Here is a 17,831-nt window from a genome sequence, read left to right on the forward strand (position 1 = left end):
ACAGTTAATTTCTGCAAAATCGTACTGCAACTTTGACGGTCCTATGCGTCCAATGTCAAGGCGTAAGACTTCTTTCATATGCATCGAGTTGTAAAGGACCGGATGACCACAAAGCGATTGCTTGAATAGCAATATCAGTCCCTGATTCACGAGTCTTGATATCTTGTGGCTCATCTGTGTTTGCTACATAACCCACAACATTGACCCACTCTCCAACCCGAGTTTCATGGTGGTTTAAGCTATTCAGCAGAAGTTGAACATTGACAGAGGCTTTGATCCCATTACCAATAGGAAAGTTGTGTTCCAAAGTAAGAACAGCAGAGCTTCTGTTATAGTTTATCACACTATATAAGTGCAATGTTAGTCTATTTCTTTTTGAATTATAAGCCTTTCCAAATTGCTCTGCCGAGTACTTGGGGAACACCCCTTAGAACTGGTGAATAGCTAAGACCTGACAGAGAATGTATGTTTTTCCAATGAGAGAAAGAGATTGCTAATATACATTGTAGACAATGAAAATTTTGTCGAAAAATAAAGAGGAGCAAACTAGGAGGGATATTAATCATACCACCCTAAGAATCGAACTTTGTCCCCTTCTGAAAACCGTTGAAGGTCGGCAAGTAATATGAGTTTCGAAGGATTAGGTCCCGAATATTGTTTTGACATATTATTCGTTCTAACAGCCAGCTCAGAGAAATTACACTATAGGACTATAAAAAAAAAAGGTATTGGTGTTGTTGATTCTTGTGGTGGAAGTTTACCTGACATAGATGAAACTCGAGATCACCAGATAGCTGGGCTGGAACAAAACATTACACGTGATTCATGTTTAATTTTGCGCTAACCTGATATAGACGAGGGGACTAGCGTCATCATCAACGCCATGTTACCACACTTTCATCATTCACTTCAATCAACTATGCGAAACAACCGTAGGCAACCACAAAAACATTTATAGAATCCCACCAACGAAACATACTCGACACTACTGATTCTATCTTCTACGGCCAGCCAACTCGTCTACTTGCCTTTACCGTCTTTGTCCGACAAAGTCAAGCTCCCCACTATCAAGTTCAGATAGCACGTCTTATCATCAAACCCTAATCATTAGCCGCCACTTCGATCGATTTCGAGCCCTTACAATCTCCTCATAATTTGCGAAACAGCGCTGGGGACTTGAAAGTCCTGCCAACTCAACGATTTCGAGTCCGCATAGTATCGTGAAATATGTCGGGTGTTTGGGGCTGGTTTGGGGGAGGAAGTGCGGCGAAAGCGAAGGACTCCCCGAAGAATGCTATCTTAGGACTACGTGCGCAGCTTGAGATGCTGCAGAAACGAGAGCGACATTTACAGAGCCAAATGGATGAACAAGATGCGATAGCTAGGAAAAATGTAAGCACGAATAAGAATGGTATGTTCTATTTCTCCAGACACTATATATAGCAGCTGCTGATATTTGGTTATTTCTTAGCTGCGAAGGCTGCGTTGCGCCGGAAGAAGCAACATGAGCACACTCTAGATCAAACTATTGCACAGATATCGACGTTGGAACAACAAATATACTCTATCGAAGCAGCCAACATCAACAAGGAGACTCTCCTTGCCATGGAGAAAGCCGGCAAGGCAATGGCAGCTATCCATGGCAAACTCGATATCAATAAGGTTGATGAGACAATGTATGTTTTTTGTGGTTCGACGACGACGGTGGTAAAGGCTAATATATATACTTTTAGGGACAAACTTCGAGAACAGCATGCTTTGGGCGAAGAAATCGCTCAAGCTATTACGAGCGCACCTCTCGGCGAGCCTATAGATGAGACTGAGCTCGAAGACGAATTGGCGGATCTTGAACAAGAGCAGTTAGACAATAAGATGCTAAAGACTGGTTCCGTGCCAGTCTCTGATGAGGTTCATAGGTTGCCATCTGTTGTGAACGGAGAGGGTGAGTTTCTAGTACCAGTATTATTCTTATGTTAAAAAGTTGCTAATTGTTCAATTTCAGTCAAATCCAAAGCACCCGTTCATGTTGAAGAAGATGACGAAGAGGAAGAACTCCGAAAGCTACAAGCTGAGATGGCCATGTAATTCAAATAACAATAAATCCAATATTGAGCGAGTGGGTCGTTGGGCTTTCTGGTTTTATCAGTTTGTTTTGTGTATGGGGGGAGGCGTGCGAGATTCTTTTGGGAGGGCACTAGCAGCTTCAATTTTCAATTTGCACAAGAGAGGATATCGGGAGTTTCGAATCCATTAACTGCGACGGCGTTTGGGATTTGCTGTACATCTGTCAAACGGACACCGAATACCTTCTATTACCAATAAACTAGAATAACATCTACCAACAATTTAATGATGCATGTGGTTACCAATACCTTCCTTGACGTTCGCTCACATGATAGTCATTCACCGATCTGATACTGTGGATGGATAGATAGATACACACAGACATACATAGGTACATGAAAGCTAACGTAGGTATCCATCATGCCAGCCTCGCTTTTGAGTCATGTTTTACTCTCCTAGCTGAAACATTGGAGAGTCGACGACTAGCAAGTACAAGTAGTAAAACACATCAAGATTCTGTTTGAGAGGGAGTGTGGTTATTCTTAAAGACTTAGATCCAGAAGTAATCCTAGTTGACCCCGTTCATTCGGATCATTTTTTAGTTATCGAATTAATTATAGAAATTCTCTTTGTTCAAGCCACTCTGAATTGTTCGAATTCTAACCACTCGTTTTTGGCCTTTTCGTACCCACACCACCAACACAACATCTTGTGCATCAATGCATCAAATATATGTAAGGTCTCACAATAAGTTATACCCCTCATTTTCTAGATGCTTGAAGTAAGTTGAATTGACATATCGGTATCATCGACGGAATCGCCAAAAGAGCTAGATCCTCACCCCCTTGAAGATTATCGTACATCGGATACCCGGGCACCCAAAAGGATGGGTACAGTAACTCAGTAAGTACTAGGCGATAACTTATGTAGGTAGGTACTTCATGTAATGTATCTGTACTGACAACTCATCACGTCGCAAACACTATTCTGGGCATCAGCACCAAAGAATTCCACTGGTGTGGCAAAGGGTTACAATTAACCAATATCGTATGGATGACATTGGATGCCATCATCATTTATTGGGGGGCCGAAGAGGGGTTTTGCTTGTTGTGATTTTCTTACTTTTCTTTTTGCTTATCACATTCTGATTTCTGTCTTGATTCCACGATGATTGACAGAGGATAAAGCTGGATATATAGGATGATCATTTATTTACTCATCCACTGGCTTGATTGGCTTCACTGGTAGGTGATCGCAAGCATCAAAAAGATGAGGCAGGTATATAAGGCGGCTGACCACGTTGCACAACCCACCAGGTCAATCTGCACGGCGCCGCGAAACATTTTCGGGTAGCAGTCTCGTACATCAAGATATTCGATGAATTAATTGATTGACGATTGATTGATTGATTTGACCGGTAGGCGTGGTTGCTGGTTGGTTATTTAATACAATCATCAATCATCGTCCCACATCATCCAGTGACATCTGCGGTCTACCCCGTTTAGTACGACGTAGACGTATGAATTGAATGGAGGCTGCAAGCAGCAGGGATTTTGGTCCATTTTACCGGATTTATTCCTGCACATTACAATTTTTTTCTCTCTCTGAACTTTGAATTTTCTGACTGCACGGTCTTGTCCACTTTCTCATCAATGTGCAGCTTGGTTGGGCTGCACTCGGGGCCCTGCAACATAGATCGCGGATTGCCTCGAAAATCACATTTGATTATTATCATTGATTTGATTGCGACGTGGCTGCAATGTATCATATTGGGCCAATAATGGTCGAGCACGACCATGATTTAGGCAAATTTCTAATAATGCTGTCGACAAACATTGGCAAATCGTGGGATTACCGTGGGACTTCTGGCCCATCTCTATCTTATGCTCTGAGGAAAAAGTGTTATTGTACTCTCTTTTGTCAATGACTTCCTCCTTGTACCTACCAATGAAACTAATCTTCGTACGAAATTCCGTTCTTGCTTCCGAATCTTTCTTTTAGTCTTGATTTTATTCACCATTCTATTTTCCTATAGGCGAATTATTTTTCGCCTTGCCATCTGCTGATATAAGTCATCTTGGATTCTTCCATTATTGTACCGTCTTCCATTCCAACCACGTTGAATCGATTCTCGGGTGGTAACCAAACCTTTGTCACCCAAAGATTGGGCACCCGCATTCAACCGGAGGCAACCCCCCTCGTCATTGTAGACCATGGGAAGAAAGGATCAAGAGAACAATAAGAAGGACGTTCAATTCGTTCATCACGTAGAGGATTCTGCATCTTCTGTTGCTTGTGAAGAGGTACACACACCCTCAGTATGAATATTTCTTTTTGTCCAGCCAGAACCACGGCCATTGGTAGTAATTGGTCCTCAATCCAGACAACTCAGTGGGCGAAACCTTTAGTATTGGATACATCAAATCCTAAAATTGCCAGATATTATGAGGGGAAGACAGGTAAGCTTTCCTGATTCCATGTCTGCATCTCGAATTTCCATCAAAAGTCTGCAATCTTCTCCACAATTATTGTTTTTAATCAATCGAACAATCATGAATGTTCCACTTCCATTAAAAATGCAACGTTGAATGCTCCGATAGATCTAGCTTTGCATTGCTAACCAAAAATACAGACGACGAAGATGACGAGGAGGGTGAGGGTAATGATAATGATAATGAGAATCAAGATAAATTAGAGGGAATACCAGAAGAGCCAATAGAAACGAAAGAAACAAGCGATACCCCGCTGTCTGAAAGTGAGGATGGAGATCCACCTTCACAGGAGGAAGACATCTCCAAGGAGAAAGGGAATGAAGATATACATGACTTAGAAGAACAACCGCTGTCTCCCGAAAGCGACAAGCCCCTATCGACGACAGGTGAATTGACTGACTCGAAATTGATAGAGTCGACCGCGACTTCGGAAGAAAGTCTAGCGAATGATAGTACAGAAGCAGGTATGGAAACATCTTCTATCTTGGGGTACTTTGTATCATCTTCACGTGTTCATGAATACCACTTGTTTGATCTCATCTTTTCATACTTAAGATTGCCTTATTGACTTTGAAACAGTGCCGGAGCCAGGATCGAATCATAGTTTAGAAAATCCATCCGATCCTACTCCAAATACATCAGATGACATCCCTCCTTCCGTTCCAGACGCTCCACCACCAGAAGACATACGGGACGACAGATATGCACTTAGTAAAATAGAATCACATCAATCGCATCCGTCAAACCACACAGTTCGTTTCGCCGACGATATAGCATCAACAAGTTCCAGATCAAGAGAGAAGAAGAGCAAGAGAAGCAGTAAGGATAGAAAGCCATCTGTGCCCGAAGTTCCACGCAAACCCGAGTCTCTATTGAGTAAGAGGATCAAAAGGAGCAGGGAAAGCTCACGGTCTACTGAAGATGGACTACGAGTACCACCAGAAGTTCCCGACCCGCCCCAGCGGAAACATGCTGAGCTCGAAAAACATTCGAGGGGGGAGAAAAGGAAGGCAAAGGACAGGAAAGAGAAAGGCGACGCTAAGAAAAGTAGGAGCAAAGGAAGGGATGCTTCTAAAATGGCATTAGTCCCAATTCTGAAACCCTCGGAAACGGCAACACATAGTGATGAGTTCATACCAGCTGAAAATAATGGTGATGAAGCAGTCCAGGAGCCACAGACAATTCCAGATGTTGTTCAGCCAGTATCAGGTGAGTACTACTATTGTTTGATAAAAGTTTTGAAATATCAATCTGCGGTCAATGATCAGACGTCATGAACAAGATTTACTAACTATCACCTCAAAAGATCCAGACCCCCCACCTCTACCAGAAGACAACCCAAGTGAGAATATAGAGGCTGAAGAAATATCACCAGTACAAGAGAACTTACCAACACAGCCTGAAGAACATACAGATACCGAGGAGACACCAATCAGTGACGCACCAGCTTCAGATGACATAAAGGAGGAAGAAGAGAACGTTGCGAGCATGCAGAACGATCAGGCCGTCTCCGAGGAACATGTAGTTACAGGTGAGGGATCCACAACTGATGTGCCAATAGCAGAAGATTCACAGATGGGAACTGGAGATATTCCGAGCACAGAAGACACTCCCGCTGCCATCGAGAAATCTCATGTTGATGATGAAGTTCCTGTTACAAACGAAACGGTTGAAGTTGAGGATGATAAGCCCACTGCTGCAAATGGGACAGAGGTTAATACGGAAGAGCCCGACAATAAGGTTGTTTCGGAAGCTACAGTGGAAAGTCCTATCAATGAAGAGGAGAACCCTTTACCGGATGAACATGATTCACAAGATCCTGAAGTAGCTGAAAAGAGTTCGAGCAGCGAGGAATTTTCAGCTGGTGCCGAGGCGATGTCAGCCCGTGTGGAAGAGGCCTCAGAACCTGTCGAATCCACACCAATAACTGCCACCGGCGAAGAGATTACAAGCTCCCTAGAGACAACTACAACAATCGATGAGCCTCAACCGGAGGTTGATACTCACTCTAGTGACGAACCGGCTGTACTGGAAGAAAGTACACATAATGATGAGGAAGTACCACCTCCTGCCGAGGATGTATCCGGGAAAAATGTTGAATCAGACCCCCAAGTCGAACTTGCTGCGAACGAGGAACCAATCGAGGAAAAGTCTTCTGAAGAGCCCGATCCTGAAGAAGTCTCCGATACAACCGAGCCAGTATCCCTACCTGTCCAGGAGCCAGTAACGATCGAAAGTAACGTTCAAGACGAGGGGAAGGAAGAATTGAATGACGTCAATCATGAGACTTTGGAGACTCCAGAAGAAGTTGTTCCAGACCAAACAGGCACAGAATATTCAACAGATGAGCCCATTCAACCAACCGAAGCCGAAACGCCTAGTCCCGAAGAAGCTGGACCCGAAACTGATGACACTCCGGAAGAGGCAAATAATCATACCGATGAAGAATCTAAGCCAAATAAACCTTCTCCTCAGCCAAGCGAGGACAATCCGACGGAGACAGGGCCTGACAATGTCGATACTGATATTCTGACCCCCGAGAATCTGACTGGGACTACCGAGACTAATGATCTGGCAGATCACGTGGAAGACTCTAATGTTGAGGATGATGTCATTCAGGAATTAGTACAATCAAGCGACTCCGATGTCAGTCCAGCCGCCGAAGAAAAGGTTGCTGGAGACTCTACCGAAGACAGTCCTGGAATCAGCCTAGATACAGAAAGCGTTGAGCCCGGCGATGAGGTCCTAGATATTCCAGCTACAATCGAAAATTCACCCCAGAGCCAAGAAGATACCCTCGTTAACCCCGAAGCTCTGGAATCTGATGCAAAAGTCGAAGAATTGCCAATCGAGAGCGAAAGTGTTCAACAAACTTTAGTAAAAGACGAAACTTCGAACGAGAGTCATCTAGATGATTCGCAAGCCATAATCGAGGGAGATTCAACGCCAGAAACGTCTGTAGAAGAGGAAGCTTCGGACAAGAGTAATCTAGATGAGTCACAAGCCATAACCAAGGAGCATTCGACGCCGGAAACGTCCGTGGGAGTTGAAGAGATTTCTACCGATACGGGAGAAAGCAATGAGAGTCCAGAGAATGAAGAAACACCAATGACAATCGATCAAATCTCCAACGAAGCAGAAAGTGCTCCAGAATTTCCGGAATCTGAAGAAAGTCCATTGGAGATAGAGGAATGTCAAGAACCACAAGCGAATGACGATACAGTAACGCAGTTCGAGAACGACACTGTACCGGCAATGGTTCAAGATGACTTGGAGCCGGAAAATGTCTCATCTGGAGATGTTGAAGATGTTCATGATTTCTCTGAAGATGCTCATGAATCCTCCGAAGATGACGAGATAGCAGACTTACTCATGCCTGAACAAGATCCCGTAGTGATTGAGGAGACATCCAACCATCCAGAAAACGTGCCGACAGAAGATGCTTTAGACAAGACGGAAGCGATCCAAGAATCTCCAGAAGCCGGCCCAGTGCCTGAGGTTAGCAATGAAACCATTCCTGTTAATACCGAAAATACTTTGGAACAGCCAAACGAGGAATCACAAGTCGAATCTGGAGAGGAACAGCTTTTCAATGAAACTCAAGAATCGCCGGCTAGCAATGAACAGCAAATAGAAATCCATCAAGATCCTCAAGATTCGAATGAAAGTCTCGTACAAACAACTCCAGATAACATCAACCCCGAGCCAATTGAAGAACCTAAAACCGAGCTGCCTTCTACCGAGCACGGTGTTGAAATCGAGGCGAAAGAGTTAAAGGAGTCCGACCCAATCGAATCGGAAAACGAGGCATCAAGTTGGGATGGCGATTCCAATGATGAAGACTCGGAATCTGATAACGAACACGAGGACGAAAAGTCATCTGCTACCGAAGAAAACGGCCATGAAACGGCAGGAAGTGAGGAGAAACATTTGCCTGAGAGGGGAGAAATAAATGCTCCGGTTCCTACCAACGAATCAGCTGAAGTTCCTGATCCTTCCTTGGATAATGCACACAGATCATTGGATAAAGAGGATGATGTAGTTCAAGTTGGTGAAACAGCCATTATCGATAATACCAATAATTCTATCCCTGGAGAGGAACTTGTCGAGAGCATCCCGGAATCTGTAGAGGAGGATAATCAGCCAGCTGTAACAGCTACCGTTGAAGACCCCGATACTCCTGTTCACGAGGAAGAGCCTAACGAAGACCCGCAGGTATCCGTTGCGGACAACCTTTCCGAAACGGTGGCTGAGAAGGATGCTATTCAGCCAGGCGAGAATATCGATATTGAAGGAGTTCACGAATCCGAAAAAGAAGGCATCGAAAATACAGAAGCCCCTGCTATAGAAAGTCTTCCCGAATCAACCAGTGACGGAGAGAAACATATAGAGACCTCGGAAACCGACCAATCCCCGGAAATTGAGAATTATACCCAAGAGTTAGAGGAAGACCCAGAAACACTCGTTATCGAAGGTGATAATCCCGAGGCAATCCTCGAGGAAGAAGGACCAGTGCATTCAGAAGAAGCAATTTATGACGAGGAGACCGAAATTACAGTGCCCGAGGACGAATCTGCCCAGAGCCCGGATGCCCCTGCCATGGAATCTTCCGAGCCAGCCCGCGAGGAACTCTCAGTTGAGACCACGGAAGATGCCCCCCAAGAGCCTGAAAGTCCAGTTCCTGAGCAAGGGGTAATTGAGGAGCCAAAAATTTCTAAAGATACAGAAAATGAGCCCGAACCAGTTGTCGAGGGCAAAGAACCGGTTCAGGCCGAAAAAACCGTTTCGGATGAAGATCCCAACCCTCCAGTCCATGAAGAACAACCAGTTGAAGCGCATGAATCTCCTGCAGGTAAGTTGTCATTCAAACTTCTTCCGCCAACCTACTTTATTACAACAAGTTACTAAGACAGAAATCAATAGCCCTGGATGATGAAATTAATGATGATATCAATGGTGGTGTTGCTGCAAGTGAGTTTGCCCGCACTTCCTCTTGACATTGTACTTCGTCTGGTTTGAATTCAGGGGAATAACAAGTTCTATTAGTCACAGAAAACGAGACTCAGACAGTCGATGACACCCAACCGCCCGCGGATGAGAATAAGGAGGTTATTGAGAATATGGAAGCTCCCGTCGGTAAGAGTTCACAAAACAAGAAGGCTTCATGATCAAAATGTCAGGCATACTAATAACTTATTGGAAAGAAACAGAATCTGTTCCCATCAATGCTACACCTGTTGAGACTGTGGCAGATGAAGAGCCATCAGTGGAAGCGCCCGAGGAAGAGAGAGCTCTAGAAAACGATGCTGGTAAGTATTGCAAGGATTTACGTATGTTGTATTGTGAGATGTGGCTGAAAAAACGTCTAGATTCCGAGTCAACACAACTGGATACTATTCCAATCGAGGAGCCTTTGACTGAAGATCTTTCTACCGAAGAGCCCCTTGCCGAAAATCCACTTATCGAAGAGCCCGCTGCTGAAATTCCTCATACTGAAGAACCTGCTACCGATCCAATCCATGAAAGTCCACCTGGTAGGTGTTTGATAGCTCATTTCTCCACCATTTCTCCAAAACAATATACTCACGTCAAGATACAGAACCAGAGCTTGAGCCCACACCAACCGAGCCTGTTCCCGCTCCAGCTGAGGAATCAGCTCATTCAGAATCTCCTATAGAACCAGAAGCCAGTGAGTGTCCCGGAGGATTTGGATTATTTTCAGATTGGACTTTGATTCCCCTACGTCGAGCTTCCCAGAGAAAAATAAACTTATTGATTTATCTCCAACAGCCAACGATTCTCCTTCAGAGCCTGTGGCTGTAGAAGAAATTGCCCCTGGTAAGTTTTCACTTTTTCGTCTCTTGTACACGTTGTGATAAATAAATTAATGCGGGGTAATTAGAACCCGCCCCGGTTGATACTTCTGAGGAACCAGTGATTGAAAGCAATCCCGAGCCAGAGAGCGTTAAGACAGAAGGTCCTATTGGTAAGTTATGTGTTCTCTTATATTCTGTACACATGCAACCCTGCATACGTATGTCCACGATCATTTGACACGTGTCGGATCTCATACTTCACGACAACGCCACCTATCTATTTTGAATATATTCAAAACTGTATATTATACGGCGTACATTCTATTGGCAAAGTTCTAAGTCAATCTGCTTCAAATCATCTCTATAACCCCAAGATGTGTTTCAGAGGTCCGGAAATTTTGAGAACTTTCATGCCAGCCAGAAGATGACGAATCCAAAGTTTGAAAGAACGATGGGGGTTACGAATGCGAATCGATCCAATCAACACCTCTCAGAGATTAAATAAAAAGTGACCTTACACACAAACTGACACAAAATGTTTCTAGAGCCCAGCCCAATCATGACAACCCCCCAAACACCTACCACACCCATTGAAAATTTGGAGGATGGAGAACAAGCGCTACCTGGTACGTTCGATCTCGGAAACTTTGAATCCATTCTCGTTTTGAGTCTGGAATCTACAATAGTCCAAATTTTCAAAGACAGAGATGTTCATTTCGATCTCCACTTAAACCCTCAGTTACTGACGCTGAGTTTTATGCAGACCCTGAACCTACGCAAGTTGATGTTGTTGAACCAACCGAGGAAGTTCAGGTTGAGGAACAACCTGAGATTGTTGACACAATAGAGGGTGCGTTGTCATAGCTTTTCTGGAATGAATGTGTACTGACATTGAATAGAAGATCCGGCAGCTCAAGAGGTAGTCGTTGAGCAAGCTGAAGAGGCTGTGGCTCAAGAGCCAATCGAAGAAGTAGCTGTTGAGGAAGCTGAAGAGGCTGTAGCTCAAGAACCAATTGAAGAAGTAGTTGTTGGGCAGGCTGAAGAAGCCGTGGTCCAAGAAATTTCTGGAGAGCCAGTTACAGACCAACCTCCCGGTGATGCCACTAGCGAGGCGCCAATACTCGATTCATCTGAAGTTGAAACTGCCAAAGAACCAGTTATCTCGGAACCAACCGTTGAAATATCGATTGAAGAACCCGTCGTTGAAAGTGTCCAGGAATCGCTAGTGGAAGCATCCAGCGAACCAGATCTCGAAGAAACTGTCGAAAAAGCCAGCTTTACACTGCCGGACGAAGAGCCCGTCGCCCCAGTGGCTGAACAGGCGATTGATGAGACAACTTTTGTGGAAGCAATACCTTTAGAAGACCCAGTGATAGAGAGCGCTGTTGTGGAACAAACTACGGAAACCAAAGAGGCACCTGAGGAATCTGTCCAAGATCTATCATCTGACCCGCCTGCGGTCCCAATAGTAGAAGTCCCCGAGGCTGAAGAAATCCTACAGGAAGTCGTTGAGGAGCCCCCTGCTCCCTCAGATCCTATACAAGAGCAAAGCGAGTCTCCAAAGGAGGACAAGCCGAAGGAAGTCGAAGACTTTGAGGCTGTTGCCCTTGCTGGACTAGCAGGTGCAGCCGCAGGTACAGCGGCAGCCAAGGCCTTGGATGATAAGGAAAATAACGCTCCAATAGCTGATCAGGCTTTGATAAATGAGTCGGAACGCATTGAAAATCGCGAGGATAAAGGAGCTGAGTCTCCCTCAAAATCGGACAAATCGGAAAAAGACAGACGCAGACATAGGAGCTCGAGGCATCATTCATTCAGTAACCACAACTCAACCAAATATGGTGAATATCCACCTTCCAGCAGACCAGAAGAACAACCAAGACGCCGAAGACATTCCCACAGCCATAGAACTAGTGGCGCAACTAGTGATAGGGAAGATGATAAAGAGAATTATCGTAGTCACAGATCGAGTCAAAAGGAAGAGGATAGAGAGCGACCAGAACGTTCTCATCGCCGACGATCTAGCCACAGGGAAGACGAGCCCGAGCGTTCTTATCGACGTAGGTCTGGCCGTAAAGAAGAAAAGGAAGACAGAGAGGAGCCAGCCCGTGATATTTCTCCAGCAAAACAATCTCCAGATCGTCGAGATAGTGCTATTGAGGGCGTTGACGATGAACGTGAACGTCGCCGACGCCATCGTAGAGACCGCAACCGAGGGGAGCAAGAAGAACACGACAGGAAAAGGGAGGAACGCCGAGCAGCTAAAAGAGAGGCAGCAATCAAGGCCGAAGAAGCCTTCAGAGCAGAAGAAGCCCGAAAGGCTGAGGAAGAAGCACGAAAAGCCGAGGAGGCACTGCAGAAGAGAAAAACCGAGCCAGTTCCATCATCCACCGTTCCAAAGCGATCAAGATCACGAAGAGAAAGTATTTCAAAGTCATACTCAGCCACCCCCCATGAAAGCGACGGCATTCGATCCCGACTTCTAAGTTTCAAGAAGCGCGTCCAAAGCGAAGTTACCAGTCCATTCATAGCAAATGACGAGCCACATATCAAAGAAAAGCTTACCCCCGTCACACGCTCCAGAAGAGATTCCATCGTTGATGAGCCGGGTCCACCTCAGTTCGACGTTACACCAGAACGTCCAAAGATGAGTTCTAATACCAGAAAATCATCTCGGTCACATCCACATCATTCTCACTCATCGTCTCGCAGAGAGTCTGAACGAACTCATAGTTCTAGGAAAGAGCCAAGTCGACGAGATTCTACCAGGGAGAAGTACAAGACGGAAGAGGAGAAGGAGGCAAGAAGAGCTCGCAGGGAGATGAAAAGACAAGAGAAGCTTGCCAAGGAAGAGGCGGAAGCAGAAAATAAACTTCAAAGGGAGAAGGACGACGAGTTGAGGCGTCAACATCGGGAGGAGAGACGAAGAAGGCGAGAAGAAAGAGATATTGAAGAACGCGAGGCCAAGGAGCGAGAAGTCAGGAATCGAGAACTGGAGGAGAAAAGTGACAAATCGCTGGAACCATTTCCTGAAAACGATGTCGAAAACGGAGAATCGAAACCTAGCTCGAGGCCAGCTACTCGGGAAAGACGACCGACGAGACACCATTCGAATTCTCATAGTTCACGAGGCTCTCGTCCAGAGATACCCACATCCCGAGGTTCTCGTACATCGGAAAAGCCAGCGGAAAAGCCAAAGAATGCATTCAAGAGCTTTATGACACTGGGGAAAAAGGTCTTTGCTTCGGAAAAGCATTGATCATGATATGTATAACGGCCATGATGATATACGGAGTTCTTTTGTTCGATCATTTTGATTTCGATTCTTGATTGTTATTATGTTTATGATTGTGGAATATGCATTTGTTAAGTCCTGGCTGGTGATCTGATCTTGCGATGATGTTATAATATGGTGGCCGATCTGTGTTTTCAAGTACATAATAGTGTCGAGCAAGATCTAATGGTGTTCTTGATGTCTGTCAGCCCTTTGTACTTCAAGTCTCCTTGGTCATATTTCATTTGTTCAACTGTAGTTATTGAATGTACTTAACAATCTTTGGGATAATGGATATTAGAATGAACAGTCTTTTCTTTTCATATAAAGTTGAGCAGTGTATCGTTATGGTAGCTTCAGTCTCTTGTTTATACTTCATCTTCCTATCAAGATTCAAACTGTGGCTCTTTGATTCACTTGTTTGTGCATTCAGCGTGGACTCAAATACGAAGAAGACATTCGCTGCTGGTGTGGTGGTACTTGGTCTTATTTGGAAGCCATTTCGAAGCAACACTACCTGCATCAGGGGCCCTTGAAAACAAACTCCGCGAACTCCAGATTGATGAGAATGGACTAATGTGTGGCGAAGAGAGCAGAACGTAACCCCAATTTCATACCTGGTCTATGGCCCTTTGATTATTTGCAACCAAACGTTCCTATTTCTTATCTGAATGTAAAGGGATATTTCTTTCTCTGAACGTATTGGGAAAGTATCGGACGAATTGCCAATTATGTTAGAAACTTTAAGTATACTTTCATCTGATATCGCTTCATGATTGTTCTAGACCGTGCTGCTCAGGGAAAGAAAGAAAGTGGCCAATTTCGCGGAGTCTTGAATCAACACCGTCAAATCCACAAACCCACAACTCCACATATCCACCTGCACGTCCATTCCTCGCACTACGTTGACAGATTGAGATCGTTCCTTTGACATCTAGGGCATAACGGATATAAGACGTTCTTTCTATTCCTTCATGATTTGTCAAGTTTCAATTATGCATGCATCTATTTGCTTGCTTCGTGCTGCTGCCGACGGCTATTGAGGAGCGACGAAAACCGACCCGTCCTAGTTCTCATCATCGGCGATATTAATGGAGGAGTCATGCCTTTAATACCGCAATCTTGTGGACTCATTGGGGTCTTGGTTTAATGAATTTAAACCGTCTTGTTGGTACGCTGTTGGTTGTACCTCATTCTCGTGTTCGAGTAGCATGTATATATATATATATATATATTGTGGCGGATTTATCCTTTACGCCGCATTTCCCAGCCGCCTTGCTTTTTTAATTCTTTTCCTCATGAAATTCGATTTGTCGTTATACGTCCGGCGTCTGTTACTACTTGCATGGCTATACCCACATTCGTACGGAAATGGCATGTACAATTTTCTTCACTTAGAGTTCATGCTTACGAGTTCTTTCGGTACCAAATTGTGTACCCAGTAGTGCCAGTCCAGTGCCAGTCCAGTGCCACTGTGACAAGCGCTTGATGTTGACCTGGAGATGATTTTCCGATATTGACCAGGGCGAACAGGCAAAGGGGCGGAGAAGACAGGGCAAGACATATCAGCGCTTTGAGATTTCTCCCTGATCGTTCCACAAGGATATGTTTTGATCGTCGCCTCAATCAGGAAGTTAAATTGCGCTCAAATGGTCTATCCGGAATCCTCGTTTCATCCGAATTTTTACAATCAAGTAAATACGTACCGTACCATATTTGTTCCCCTGGACTCCGCTTTTCAACAATAATAATAATAAGTTGGAGACGACAGCTGATATTGCTTGATCCGTTTGTAGAAGGCAAAGAAATACGAGCATCTTTTTGATATGTGTCCCAACATCTATCAAGCCACCAACATGCCTTATGCCCTACACTGAAATCCAATCCAACTCTATTGCATCCGGACTTCAAATTTTCAACCCCCTTTCTTTTTTCACCCAATACGATCAGATATTCGTCATTATCGTGATGATTTACGGTTTTCACTGACCATGCCGCACGTACCAGTATCTTTACAGCGTCTTCACCACAAGGCCACCCACAAACCTGGGGTATATAAAAAGATTGAATATTTTCTATCAAAGCTAAAAAGTACGGTCCATCATAGAGAAAGAGTCAATCTGTGACCACACAACTGACTATTGGAAAGAAGTTCGGACGCTTCCTGCCCAGGAAGATGCTCATATCTTAGAACCATGTAATGGATTCTTCAATCTACCAGCGGAGCTTCGGCATGAGATTTACTCATATCTCTTCAGGAATTTGAGATGTCGAGATGATGTTTTCTCTGAAGCAGAATGTCACGACTTTTTCGTCCATGAGGGAGCAGTTTTGTTCCGTGTGAATCATTGGTTCCTGAATGATGCGGCTGAATTCTTGTGTCGGATGAACCCTCGATTTATGTTATATCGACCTTCCCTGTGTCGTTTTGTTTTTTCCATCACATATGATTGTGTTCGGTTTCTGAAGAGTCTGGAATTGTCAGTTCCATCTTCCGAGACCAAATTACTGGAGCCAATCCTCGAAGAGATCATGGCCTCTAATGCTCCGTTGACCTCACTGACTTTACACCTTACTCCTACGTTTCCGGGAAGCTTAAGTTATCCATGGCCAATGTATATCATTCCTAGACCACAAGTGGAAACACCAGCAAAGGAACATTTCTACAACATTCATCCTCATTACTTATCTATCGAATATCATTCGCAAGCTGCTGTGGATAATTGCCATCGTTCCCCATTGTTGATAGGCAAATTACAAAATCTTCGATATTTAAAGATTACAGGTCAGCCAGAATTCGATATCATGTTTGAGCTTGCCATAGTGAAGCTTCATCTGGGAATGATGGCCGCCGCGAAATCCGCGGGGACATATCTTGCCCTGTCACCGAATAATGGACCTCGTGGCGAAGAATGGTATTATGAAATTTGGATCAGTCCAAGTAAGTCATTCATACCATTGGTCGACTTTGACAGTGGTAGTTGCAATGCTTTCACATGGGTATTGAATTTTGGTGCTGACATTATGTATAGCCTCGCGTCACTCAAAGCCAGCAAGTCTTGCGTCGCATAAGCTGTTAGAGTGCTGATGTAGACATCTCAACTTGCACCGAAGGCCTTCGTAGATTTTATCTCTGCTATAATTATGTCCAAGCAATATGGCTCTTGCTAGTGGCCCATTTCCTCTGCCTTTTCCAGCAGAGATGAAATTCTCTATATTCAAACCCCACTTTTGCTTAGTGTCTCTGTCACGTAAGACTAAGGAGATTAGATGAAGCTACTGCTTCACACCACTCGAGTATATAAACATTGAAGAAGCGGGCTCGGAGAGTCCTAACTGCTGACCACTTCCGCCCTGGTTCATTCTTTATGCAACTTTCGCTGATAAACAACAGATCACGAATCATCATCTGATGAGACCAGTCTGCTGATTTACGTTGAACAGGGTAATGAGAGCTTTGTGTCATCGGGCGCAACAGCAAAGTGTCTCTCGGAAAGACCATAGCATGTGTATATATTCTATGGTGCCACGTAAGAGTGAGCCTCATCTTTACTTCGACAAATGGCAATTGGAAGTACCACGACCAAAAAAAGCCACATCTCGATAGGAAACAGCGACAATCTGGGAATGTGACGACGAATGGAATTTCTCTGAATTCCAAACAGACTCGAGCATCAGTGTACCGACTCTCCATCCCAAAAATAGATTGCCACCCGAGAACCGTGAAGTTGACTCGAATCATGTCGGATTCAAAGTCTACCGCTTCCATCTTGAAAGATATATCATTGCCACTCTACACCACCGGATCTACTATGCAGTTCTAGTCGCAAATAAACGACGACTTCATGAATATCATACGTTACTGACAGGGCAGATGATCGAAGCAACATCACAGCGTCATTATGACCCTAACATCAAAGGATATCCGAGAAGTTCTCGTTCTATCTCAACTTCTCAGAAATCTTCGTTTCTTCAACCTAAGAAATCATTCTTCATGTCTATGAGAAAGCTTCGCGCATACTCATCCGAACTTGATACGTCTATCGCCTTCGACTTAGCGAGACCATACCAAATGATCTCTGCCAAAAATCAGGGGCGGATAATGACGAATTGGTTTAGATTCACGATATCATCTTTACAATAGATGAAATGATCTTTCAAGACCAAAAGGGCTCAATGTGGACT

General features: G+C 44.4%; 4 protein-coding genes across 4 annotated transcripts; 3 read left to right on the forward strand and 1 right to left on the reverse strand.

The window, feature by feature from the left end:
* Positions 1 to 55: 55 nt before the first annotated feature.
* EAE97_006805 (uncharacterized protein) lies at positions 56 to 666 on the reverse strand (the record flags this gene model as incomplete). The annotated part of the gene is made up of 2 exons (XM_038877318.1): positions 56 to 344; positions 569 to 666. The coding sequence occupies 2 exons, from the start codon at positions 664 to 666 to the stop codon at positions 56 to 58; spliced, it is 387 nt and encodes a 128-aa protein (XP_038731508.1).
* A 246-nt stretch (positions 667 to 912) lies between these two features.
* EAE97_006806 (uncharacterized protein) lies at positions 913 to 2,423 on the forward strand. Its single transcript, XM_038877319.1, has 4 exons — positions 913 to 1,411; positions 1,472 to 1,676; positions 1,734 to 1,942; positions 2,003 to 2,423. The coding sequence occupies exons 1-4, from the start codon at positions 1,228 to 1,230 to the stop codon at positions 2,083 to 2,085; spliced, it is 681 nt and encodes a 226-aa protein (XP_038731509.1). The 5' UTR covers positions 913 to 1,227; the 3' UTR covers positions 2,086 to 2,423.
* Positions 2,424 to 4,277: 1,854 nt separating this feature from the next.
* EAE97_006807 (uncharacterized protein) lies at positions 4,278 to 13,631 on the forward strand (the record flags this gene model as incomplete). The annotated part of the gene is made up of 15 exons (XM_038877320.1): positions 4,278 to 4,367; positions 4,448 to 4,523; positions 4,697 to 5,020; positions 5,136 to 5,765; positions 5,863 to 9,408; positions 9,480 to 9,527; positions 9,603 to 9,692; positions 9,761 to 9,865; positions 9,926 to 10,090; positions 10,156 to 10,245; positions 10,347 to 10,394; positions 10,459 to 10,542; positions 10,918 to 10,998; positions 11,136 to 11,222; positions 11,272 to 13,631. 15 exons carry the CDS (start codon positions 4,278 to 4,280, stop codon positions 13,629 to 13,631), a joined length of 7,824 nt encoding a protein of 2,607 aa, XP_038731510.1.
* A 768-nt stretch (positions 13,632 to 14,399) lies between these two features.
* On the forward strand, positions 14,400 to 17,089 carry EAE97_006808 (uncharacterized protein). The gene is made up of 2 exons (XM_038877321.1): positions 14,400 to 16,587; positions 16,679 to 17,089. The coding sequence occupies exons 1-2, from the start codon at positions 16,032 to 16,034 to the stop codon at positions 16,732 to 16,734; spliced, it is 612 nt and encodes a 203-aa protein (XP_038731511.1). The 5' UTR covers positions 14,400 to 16,031; the 3' UTR covers positions 16,735 to 17,089.
* Positions 17,090 to 17,831: the final 742 nt, after the last annotated feature.

This window comes from Botrytis byssoidea (assembly GCF_014898295.1).
Source record: "Botrytis byssoidea strain MUCL 94 chromosome Unknown BBYS_013, whole genome shotgun sequence".
NCBI classification, from domain to species: Eukaryota; Fungi; Ascomycota; class Leotiomycetes; order Helotiales; family Sclerotiniaceae; genus Botrytis; species Botrytis byssoidea.